Below are 12,087 nucleotides of genomic sequence, written 5' to 3' on the forward strand. Positions count from 1 at the left end.
AAACAAAAATATGAAAGGAATTAGTAAATATTAATAACTATGTATGGATATATACAAATACATATACATGTATGATATACATATGTTCATATATTATAGTTTTTTAAATGATGAGCAGCTTGAAAAAACTTTCCCATGAAACATACTAATTACACAAATATTTATGTGCGCTGAAAGTTTCAAAAATTTCTGATGTCAATACTGAGCAAAGATGTCTGTAACAGAAATTTCTCTTTATTTGCTAAAGATGCAATCTCCTAAAGATCCAGAAACTGCCTCAATTCTGATGTCCATTAAAAAAACTAAAAACACTTCTTTGCAGAAGGTTTCTAAATGCAAGCTGTTATTAACTTTTAAGAAAAACAGTATAGTAAAATTCACGTAACCTGAGAGAAAAGTTTGGAACATGCCCTATTTATTTTTTGTTGTTCCCATGAATTATTCATTTTTTTATAAAACATTTTAGAGCTTATGCACCACCATATGCTGTAATGTCTCTTTATTTATTTATTTTTACAATCATTTATTTCTACCATGTTTTATCAATCATCCTTCATTCTTGGTACAGTTCACATATCTTGGACAAATTTCATAACCACACTATCACTTTTAATGATTAAAAGTTAGTTTTTAGGGGCGCCTGGATGGCTCAGTCGGTTAGGCATCCAACTTAGGCTCAGGTCATGATCTCACAGCTTGTGAGTTCGAGCCCCACGTCGGGCTCTGTGCTGACAGCTCAGAGCCTGGAGCCTGCTTCCGATTCTGTGTCTCCCTCTCTCTCTCTCTGCCCCCTCTCCCAGTCACTCTGTCTCCCTCTCAAAAATAAAAATATTAAAAAATAGTTTTTAAATGATTAAAATGTAGACCTCTTGTGTCTATTTATTTTTGAGGTTACCCTATGTAATAGTTTCAAGTTTCTAAAGGTAAACTCTTTCTTCTTTCTTCTTGCTCTCTGCAGTACAACATAGTTCTACCATTAAGAATCATTTGGCCAACATAAAATGAAGCTTTGTTTTCAAACTCATGTGTATGATTTATTAGTGATGTTTACCTCAACGATAGGCAGAAAATTGTACGATGAAGTGGTCTGAACTCCTCTAAATTGCCGAATTCTTCTTCCTTTGGCTCGTCACACTGTTTACTTTCTAGCACATCTGTGCCTCAGATATGGCTTTCCTTTGGAGAGTTGCTTTAAGAGACTTCATCTTAGGAAAGCTAATCTCCTATTCTACAAAACAATTTAAATGATTTCTCCAGAAAAGGAAGCGGTAAGGAGAGTTCAGCTTTTGCCATTATTGGGAGTCACAGAATATGTTTTCCCATTGGCGTGACGACAGGCACCACGGGTAGGTAGCCAGGTCCATCCCAAATCTGCATGCATTTGAACAGGCAAAGACTGCCCTCAAATTTTGTTTTGTTTTGTTTTTTTCTTTAGTTTATTTCTGTCTCTTAAGAACATTAACTAAAAGATAAATGATAAAATCATTTATTATAGAAGCTAACCATATGGCTAACTTTTGCCATAAAATCTGAGCGTCTAAAATAGCATCAGAAAGGACTGTACATAATCTGCTTAGTAGTATAAGCCAATTAGAGGAGGTTTTAACCTTTATGAAACACAGCATAATAAGATGGGATTACATGGATACCTCCCTAGCACTGGCTCACACCGGGAGGACCTCAACTCTACTGTATAGCTCACTGTGGTTTTGCACTAGAAGTTTTCAAAGGGAAAACATTTTAGATACGAAATTATTTTCCTGGAATTCAGTGGCAGAGTGACACATGAATCAATATTCAGACATCAGGATAACTCTTATTTATTTTACATAGTATTTGAGCATTTTTATAGATTCAGATATAGCTGCTCATCTATGACTCTTTGATTACAAACCCCACAAGCACAAAAACCAAACTTCATACTTACTCTAACTGGCCTCAAAAAAAGCCAGGTAAACTGACATTACAAGGTAAAAATGAATTCAGCTGGATTTGGTCTTATTTTTTTTTATCATCATGATCTTATTTTTGAGAGAGAGAGAGAGAGAGAGAGAGAGAGCATGAGTGGGGCAGGGGCAGAGAGAGAGAGGGACAGAGGATCCAAAGCAGGCTCTGTGCTGGCAGAAGAGAGCCCAAGTCAGACGCTCAACCGACTGAGCCACCCAGGCGCCCCTGTAGTCTTATTTTTAAACATCTCAAGAAGCCTGAGGCAGAATTAGCAACCAAGAATGACTTTTGTAAGATTCATGCACCAGAACTTTGCTGTCAGTATCTAGGAGCACATATCTGCCTATCAGTGGAACTGATGGAAAAAGAAACTTCAAATTGAAACATGGTGAACTTTAGGTTATGTCGGTTCCTCCGTGAAAATGAGAGGCAGGTGTTGGGGTATCACCATCCCACAGGGATACAGGAGACTGGAGATCACACAAACAGGCCAGATACTGCGGTCAGTTAGTGAACATTTCCTTCATGAATATGACTATATTGTCTGCTATTTTTGTCTCTATGTAATTGAAACGTCTTAGTGACTCAAAAATGGCACTGCACTTCATTTGTCATTAGAAATGGCTTATAATTATCTTACTTAATTCTGGAGCCAACTCTACTTTATCCACGATTTAAAAATATATATACCTGGGCGCCTGGGTGGCTCAGTCGGTTAGGCATCCGACTTTGGCTCAGGTCATGATCTCACAATTTGTGAGCTCGAGCCCCACGTCGGGCTCTGTGCTGACAGCTCAGAGCCTGGAACCTGCTTCAGATTCTGTGTCTCCCTCTCTCTCTGCCCCTCCCCTGCTCGTCCTCGCTCTCTCTCTCTCTCTCTCTCTCAAAAATAAATAAACATTAAAAATTTTTTTTTTTAAATAAAAATATATATACCTATTCTCTAATTAGGTAAAACAAAAGTCAAGAAAATATATGAAGAGAGATTTTGATAGTATGAAACAACATCATATTCTTATCTTAGGTGGTTGATAGTGAAGAATTATGAAATAAAAAAATGCCAAGATCTTTTTTGGGGAATCATGATTTGTGTTTTGTAATAGAATTTCTTATCATTGTGACTTCATTTGTAATTGTTGATATTCTTAACTAAAAACCTCATTTCCCCCCTTCATTGCCTACTTATGAGGCAGTAATAAAGATGACCACAAAGTCATCAACACCCAGTTGTTCGAACAAATAATGTGTGGGCCAACAGTTAGTTTATGTCTTGAGACGCCAACGACTAGCTGGCTATGCTCATTGCAAAATAAGGATGAAATATGTGGAATTAAAAATCACCTCAAATTTCTTTAGTTCTTCCTTGGCAACTGTATAGAGCACCCCGGAAGAGCTGGGGAAGGCAGCTGTCCTTTCTGAAATCTTGAGCCAATCTTCAAAACGAGAATAATCGTCCAGAAACTTCTGCCACAATCGCCACGTCTCTTCAATTCTGAGACAGATAATGAAAAAACAGAATCTGATTGTTTGGGGACTGTTTATGCTCCAGAACCATGTTTGATGCCTGCGGCAGGGCTAAGAGAGCCCAAACAACCATCCGTTGTGCCAAACAATAACTGTGCCTTCAGCCAAATCTGACCAGAGTGAAAAAGAGACAACTGTTGGAGCTAAAATGAAACAGCTGTGTGTTTTGGTGTTTTTTTTTTTTTTTTTTTTTTTGTACCCATCCTGCAGCTTTGGATTTGGAATTAGTAAAATTGTGTATTACAAGCACATAAAGTGACCTGTGCTATATATGTGCAAGGGAGTTCAGAAGTACAACACCATGTTTACAGGGAAAACACACGGCCAAGATTCCACTGAAATCAAACTAAGGTCTGAAAACGCATTTAAGTCCAAAATCAAACTCACCCTCATCAAAATTAACCAATGACAGCAAGGCAAATATTAACTTTTCAAGAGTTCTCTGAACAGTACAGAAGAATACGTGTTACTGTAAATCGTTATGGTAATTTTCTAACCCAACACTACCTTTTACTGCCTTGAATTTCAAAGGTTTTTTTTTTCAAAGATAAGCTCTTTGTTTTATTATTTCATTTTTAATAAAAATAATATTATTTTTCACACTTCCAATTCTGTAATAACATACTTGTTCAGCAAGGGCATATTTTTATTTTTTTGAATTATATCTAAACTATTAGGTCAGGCATAGTTTGGCTTGGTATATTCACATACAGTAGTGCCCCCTTATCCGTGTGGGATATGCTCCAAGACTCCCAGTACATGCCTGAAACTGTGGACAGCACCAAATCCTAAATGTCCTTTGTTTTATTCTCGACACACATATGATCAAGTTTAATTTAAAAATTAGGCACGGTAAGAGATTAACCACAGTAACCAATGATAAAATGAACAGTCATAACAATCTACTGTAATAAAAGTTATGTGAATGTCGTCTCTGTCTCTCAAAATATCTTATCGTACTGCATTCACCCTTCCTGTGATGATGTGATGACGGATGAAGTTAATGGAATGACCTAGGTGTTGGGACTAGCGTTAGGCTGCTATTGACCTTCTGACTGTACATCAGAAGGTGAGATCTTCTGCTTCTGGCTCCCGCTCAACCGTAGGTAACTGAAACCATGGAAAGAGAAATGGGGGACAAGGTGGGGGGAGACTACTGTAATACCTGTATACCTACTTGTTTTCCAACTAAATGAAGAAGACGGCAAGTTGGGGAAACCAGTGCTATTTTTGGACATTGCAAACAAAAGGAAGTGGTAAGCAATGGATACTCTGGGTGGTCACTTTTTTCTCTTTTTGGTCCTTCCTCTGCCGCAGCTCCTTGAACCTCCCAGCTTACCTGAGCCTCCTCTCCATGGACATGGCACAGATATTCCTCCACCGCCGGTCCAGGTTTCGCGTAGCCTGCTGGATGGAGTCACACTCCGCATCTGTGGCACAGGCGTCACAGTCGTGCAGCAGGACCTCACACAGGTTGAGGACAGACGCCACACCTGTGCTGTGTTTCTCGATGTCTCTCTGAAGCTCCTGTGGGGAAGGAGCCATGCTTGATTCAAGTACTCGGCTACAGATGCGAGGAGATGCGGCAGTATTCACTGACTGATAGATGGTTAGGCAAAACCCTGACAAACACCTTATTTCCTTGCATGAGGTTTCTTCAACTTCATTTACAAAATACGGCAACCTCAAAAATATGAGAAAACGAATCTAGGAAAATTCTGGCTAGGTAAGCAATGCCAAAATATAAATGGAACGAATGAAATAAACTACATTAATTACATTAAGAGTAAAACTAGCTTCTTCAGTGATTGAAAAGTAAATCTTGTCCCAGACAGATTACCACTTCCATTCCAATATATCGATCAACCAATCAAAGGAATACATATGCTCTTATTAAATACTGCCACTTAAGAAATGGGATTTCACCTCCAAAGATCTGCAAACTGCTTAAAACAGCTAATTCCACCATCACTAAAAGTAACATGATTTAAAAGATCTAGGTTCTCTTATCATGTATGACATCATAACATCAACAGCTTCCTCAGGGGGTAGGGCAGAAATAGAAAGATGACGATGATAATCAAGGCACTGAATTTCCCCAGTATATCGCCACGTAGAGTCTTCATGTTAACTGCATAAAATGTAAATGCAAAATGTATGTTACTTTTTCTATTGAGCTTTAAAAAAATTTTAAACGTTTTAATTTATTTTTGAGAGAGGGAGACTGAGTGTGAGTGGGGGAGGGGCAGAGAGAGAGGGAGACAGAGAATCTGAAGCAGGCTCCAGGCTCTGAGCTGTCACCACAGAGCCTGATGTGGGGCTCGAACTCACGAACGGCGAGATCATGACCTGAGCCGAAGTCAGACGCCCAACCGACTAAGCCACCCAGGCGCCCCTTCTATTAAGCTTTTAACTCAATTTGCTCAAAGTATTTCATTATTAAAAGCGGGCTACTGGTAATTTTGCTTGCCCTATTCATCAAGGTCCTTACTGTGTTTTCCTTGTCTTTAAAACTATTCTTGGGTTTTTCCTAACTTTATTCTTGTTCTAATGAGAATTCCTCAACTTATTCAAGTAGCTGAGATTTATATTTTTGTGTGTATATTCTTCCTCCTATTTTTCTCTTTAACACGCCGTTACTAGGTCTTCTATGCAAATATTAGCTTACTGTCAAATGCAGTAACGGTACCTTTGATTAATATTTGGAGATTTTATGAACTAGACAGAAGACAGATTCTATAAAAAATATTTCTATTTCACTAACAGTCCTCTCAGATCTTTTACATTATCACTTTCAGTTATGGGGAAATCATCACAAGAACTGCTGGTCTAAAAAATATAAAATTGAACTCAATATTTACTCAAAGATGAAGACAGAGACATCTGTGAATGAGATCACCAAGTAAATTTTAGGTGTTAAAGTGCCTTTTGTAGAAGGATATACATTTGTAAGTAGTGTTAGGTACATCAACATAATCAATGCATTTTAAAAGTTATGGCACTTGATTTAACTTCCCCCCAGTACTCAAAAAAGTACTTTCCAGTTTTATTGAGATATAACAGACATATAACGTTGTGTAAGCTTAAGATGCATGATGTGATGATTTGATGTATGTATATATTGTGAAATGATTACCACAATAAGTTTAACTAACATCTATGACCTCACATAGTTACAGTGTGTGTATGTATGTGTGTGTGTGTGTGTGTGTGTGTGTGTGTGTGTGTGTTGAGAACTTTTAAGATCTACTCTCTCAGCAACTTTCAGTTGCAACACAACTGAAAGTTGCAATACTGCAACACAGTATTGTTAACTATAGTCATCATGCTGAACATTACATTTACAGAACGGATTCATCTTATAACTACAGGTTTGTACCCTTTGACAACCTTCATCCATTTCCCTCACCATCACCCCCGTCTTGGCAACCACTAATCTACTCTCTGTTTCTATGAGTTCAATTTTTTTTAGAGTCCACATATTAGTGAGATCATACAGAATTTGTCTTTCTCTGTCAGACTTATTTCATTTAGTATGATGACTTTAAGCTTCATCCACGTTGTTGGAAATGGCAGTATCTCCTTTTTTATGACTGAATAATATTCCACTTTGCATATATACCACATTTTCTTTATCCATTTATCAAATTATGGGTACTTAGACTGTTTTCATGTATTCACTGTTGCAAATAATGCTTCAATGAATGTGGTGGGTGGAGATACCTTTTTAAGATAGTGATTTCATTTCTTTCCAAAATCTACCCAGAAGTGGAATTTCTGGATCATATGGTAGCTCTATTTGTAATTTTTTTAGGAACCTCCATAATGTTTTCCATAGTGATGATACTGACCTACATTCTCACCAATAGTGCACTAGGGCTCTGCTCTCTCCACATCTTTATCTCTTGGTTTTTTGATAATAGCCATTCTAACAAGTGTGAGGTGGTATCTCTTTGTGGTTTTGATTTGCATTTCCATGATGATTAATGATGTTGAACATTTTCATGTACCTGTTGGTAATTTTAATATCTTCTTTGGAAAAATGCCTACTTGTGTCTGTTGCCCATTTGTAAAACTGGATTATTTTTGTTTTGTTTTGTTTTTGTTTTTGCTATTGAGTTGTAGGAGTTCCTTATATATTCTGGATATTATCCTTCTCAGACATGTGGTTTGCAAATATTCTCTCTGATTGCAGAGGTTGCTTTTTCATTTGGTTGATCATTACTTTTGCTTTGCAGAAGCTTTTTAGCTTCATTTAGTCCAAATTGTTTGTTTATTTATTTATTTTTTGGTTGTACTTTTGGTGCCATATCTAAAAAATCATCTCCAAAATCAACGTCAACAAGATTTTCCCCTGTGTTTTCTTCTAGGAGTTTTATGGTTTCAGGTCTTCCATGTAAGTCTTTAATACATTATTTTGAGTTAATTTTTGTAAGTGGTATAAAATAGGGGTCCACTTTACTCTTTGGCACGTGAATGTCCAGTTTTTCCAAGATTATGTTTTGAAGAGACTATCCTTTCCCCATTGGATATTCTTGGCTCCCTTGTCAAACATTAGTTGACCATATATGCATGGGTGTATTTTTGGGCTCTCAATTCTGTTCTATTGGTCTATGTGTCTGTTCTCATGCCAGTATCATACAGTTTTGATTATTATACCTTTATAACATAGTTTGAAATAAATAAGTGTGATACCTCCAGCTTTGTTCTTTCTCAGGATTGCTTTGGCTATTTGGGATCTTTTGTGATTCCATATACATTTTAGAATTATTTTGTCTATATCTGTAAAAAGTGCCATTGAAATCTTGATTGGGGTTGTATTGAATCAATAGATAGCTTTGGCTGTATGCTCATTTTAACAATATTAATTCTTCCAATCTATGCACATGGGGTATCTTTCCATTTATTTGTGTCTTCTTTAATGTCTTTCATCGGTGTCTTAATAGTTTTCAGTGTAGAGATCTTTCAGTTCCTTGGTTAGATTTATTCCCAAGTATTTCATTGTTTTTGATGCAATTATAAAGGAATTGTTTTCTTTTTTTCCAGGTAGTTTATTATTAGTGTACAGAAATGCAACTGGGGTGCCTAGGTGGCTCAGTCAGTTGAGCATCTGACTCTTGATTTCAGCTCAGGTCATGATCTCATGGTTCATGAGATTGAGCCTCTCATCAGGCTCTGAGCTGATGGTGTGGGGCCTGCTTGGGATTCTCTCTTTCCCTCTCTCTCTCTGCCTCTCCCCTGTTCTCTCTCTCTCTCTCAAAATAAATACATAAACTTAAAAAAAGAAATGCCACTGATTTTTGTATGTTAAATTTGTATCCTGCAACTTTACTGAATTTATTAGTTCTAACAGTTTTTTGGTAGAGTGTTTAAGATGTTCTATATGTAAGATTATGTCATCTACAAACAAAGAAAATTTCATATCACCCTGTCTGATTTAGATGCCTTTTATTTTTTTTCTTGTCTGATTACTCTGGCTAGGATTGTGAGTACTATGGTGAACGGGCCTGGTGAAAGTGGGCACCCCTGTCTTGTTTCTGATCTTAGAGGAGAAGCTTTCAACCTTTTACCACTGAGTATGATGTTAGCTGTGGGCTAATCATATAGCCTTTATTATGTTGATGTACATTTCCTTTATATACCCACTTTGTTGAGAATTTTTATCATTTGAATTTTGTGAAATGCTTTTTCTGCATCTATTGAGGTAATACTATTTTTATATTTCATTCTAGTAATGTAAAGTATCACATTTATTTTTATATGCATATGCTGAACCACTCTTGCATCCCAGGGATGAATCCAACTAAATCATGGTGTATGATCCTTTTAATGTGCTGTTGAATTTGGTTTGCCAGTACTCTGCTGAGAATTTCTGCACCTGTATTTATTATGGATATTGGCCTATAGTTTTCTTCTCTTATAGTGTCCTTATCTGGCTTTGGTATCAAGGTAATGCTGGCCTTATAAAATGAATTTCAGAGTGTGCCTTTCTCCTCAATTTTTTTTAAGAGTAAGAAGACATGGCTTTAATGTTTGGTAGATTTCACCTGTGAAATCATCTGGTCCTGGACTTTTCTTTGTTGGGAGGGTTTTGATTACTGATTTCTGCCTCCTTACTCATTATGGGTCTGTTTATATTTTCTATTTCTCCCTAATTCAGTCTTGGCAAGTTGCATGTTTCCAGGCATTTACCCATTTCTCTCATGATCCTTTGTATTTCTTGTAATGTCTCCATTTTCATTTATAGTTTTTACTTATTTGGGTTCTCTGTCTTTGCTTTTTTTGGCTAGTCTAGCTAAAGGTATTTCAATTTTGTTTATCATTTCAAAGAACCAGCTCCGTTTTTTTAATCTTTTATGCTGTTTTCCTATTCTCTATTTCATTTATTTCTGCTCTAATCTTTCTTATTTCCTTCCTTCTGCCAATTTTGGGTTTAGTTTGTTCCTTTTTAGTTCCTTGAGGTACAGTTACTTATTTGAGATTTTTTCCTTCATATAAGCATTTATCACTATAAACTTCCCTTAGAATTGCTTTTGTTGGACTCCATAAGTTATGGTATGTTGTGTGTTTCCTTTTTTGTTTATCTCAAGATATTTTTTAATTTTCCTCGTTTTCTTTTTTGATCAGAAGAAGAAGTGTGCTGTTTAATTTCCGTGGATTTGTGAATTTTCTAGCTTTCTTCCTATTCTCGATTTCCAGTTTCACATCACTGTAGTTGGAAAAGACACTTTATATAATTTACATTTTCTTGAATTTGTTGAGACTTGTTTTGCTGGCGAGGCTCTGCGATCATCGCTAGTTGGGTGAGGTCACAGACTGTGCTCCCTAACAAGGCAGTGCCTGGTTGGACTCTGTGATTAGGTACGACTACAGGCCGGGCTCCACAATCACTCCTGGTTAAGTGGGATATCAGGCCATGCTATCAGACCACATGGTGCTACCGGCTGGACTCTGTGTTCAGGTGGAGCCATAGGCAGGGCTGTAGGCTATGCCCTGGAATTAGGTGAGGTGATAGTCTTGGCTTTGTCATCAGGTGGGCCACTGGCTGTGTTACCCTATTGGGCAAAGTTACTGGCTGGGCTCTCTGATAAAGATGGACATTCAGCTGCATCACAAAGTGTGTGGGGCTAGAGACTACGCTCCGTGGTTGAGCTGGGTCACTGTCCAGGCTTTCTTGTCATGTGGGGTCACAGGCTATGCTTGGTGGTTGGCTGGAGTCACGGCTAGGCTCCCTGCTTGAATAAGGTTGCATGCTATGTTCAGCAATCAGACAAGGCCATAGGTTGGATTCCACTGCTGAGTAGGGTTACCGTCTGGGCTCTATGGCTGGGTAAGGTTGTAGGCTGGGCTCTGTGGCTGGGCAAGGCTGTAGGTTGAGCTCTGAGGTTGTCCAAGGTCACTGTCCAGACTCCCTGATGATGCAGGGCCAGAAGCTATGCTCAGCAGTTGGGTAGGGCTCCTGGCTTGGCTCCCTGCTCAAGCAGGGCTATTGGATGGATTCCGTGGCTGCCTGGGTTCTCTGGCCAGGCTTCCTGGTGGGGAAGGATGAAGGCTATGCTCAGCTGTTGGGCGGAGCTAGGAATTGGCTTCCCTACCCAGGTCAGATGGTTTCCAAGGCCTCAAAGTCAGTATGGCCCATTGTCTGGGGACCCAAATCAGGCAAAACGGCCAAGTGAACTCCCAGGTCAGACAGGGCCACTGGCTGGGCCTGCTGATGGGCAGAGACACAGGCTGGGATCTCTGCTTGGGTGCAGCTGCAAACAGGAATGCAGTCTGCCAAGACGTGAGTGCTGGCTGCTATAAGCCTCAGCCCCCTTCTCACTCACTAACTCATCCCCAATAGTCAAGCTATACAAGATCCCTTAGTGATCCTTATGAGATGAGATCCAAGTGGGCTTCCTGAGAAGGGTGCGGGAGCCAGGGAAGCCAGATGCCCATCTTGGCCATGAGGTGCCCTCTCAGTGCAGCTCTGTGCCAGCCATGAAGGACAATGTGGTCAGAGTGTGGTCACTCCTCTTACCCTTTTAATGTGGTCCTTCTGGTCTCTGGGGTCCGAGTGGGTGCTTTATCCTCATGGTTGGGTTTTGGGAATTTTACAGTGGTGCCTTGTTTATAGATAGTTGCTTGCTGGCCTTTTCGTGAGGGAAGCTTAAGTCAGAAATAACCTCTATAGCCATATAGACGATGTGACTCCTCTACCCTGGAGCAGACACTCATGGGGAGACCATTGTGGAAACAAGGGCCAGGATATGAAAACCAGAACTGTAACTGACAGATTGCTGGAGGCCCAATATAGACAATTGAGTTAAAAATTCCAGAGGACCCAGTCATGGGTGGGGCTGCACAGTTTTGTGAAATTTACATCCAGGAGCTCAACCAGATTGCCACAGTAAATATCAGAGAAAAGACCCCTTGTGCATCTGCTCAAAAGTTTCTGTTAAAATCAATATATGAAATAAGCTTGAGGGGTGTTATAATTATGATTAAATGCTCTAATACAGATAAAGAGTTTAGTTTCAGCTTTAACCTTCATTGATAGTGGTCCTGAATTGACATACAGCGTTTCTGAATTTATCCTTATTCATCCATAACACAGAGAAATCTGACAAAATGTTC

General features: G+C 38.7%; 1 protein-coding gene across 4 annotated transcripts in view; it reads right to left on the reverse strand.

The window, feature by feature from the left end:
* Positions 1–12,087, reverse strand: part of SYNE1 (spectrin repeat containing nuclear envelope protein 1) — a 471,896-nt gene that overhangs the window by 29,310 nt on the left and 430,499 nt on the right. For all 4 annotated transcript variants that reach the window (XM_042940094.1, XM_042940093.1, XM_042940095.1 and 1 more), the window contains 2 exons: positions 4,811–4,998; positions 3,289–3,439 (listed from right to left, as the gene is read on the reverse strand). In XM_042940094.1, the coding sequence (XP_042796028.1) occupies positions 3,289–3,439; positions 4,811–4,998 (339 nt within the window). The remainder of the gene's footprint in view (positions 1–3,288; positions 3,440–4,810; positions 4,999–12,087) is intronic.

This window comes from Panthera leo, chromosome B2 (genome assembly GCF_018350215.1).
Source record: "Panthera leo isolate Ple1 chromosome B2, P.leo_Ple1_pat1.1, whole genome shotgun sequence".
In the NCBI taxonomy this organism is placed as follows: Eukaryota; Metazoa; Chordata; class Mammalia; order Carnivora; family Felidae; genus Panthera; species Panthera leo.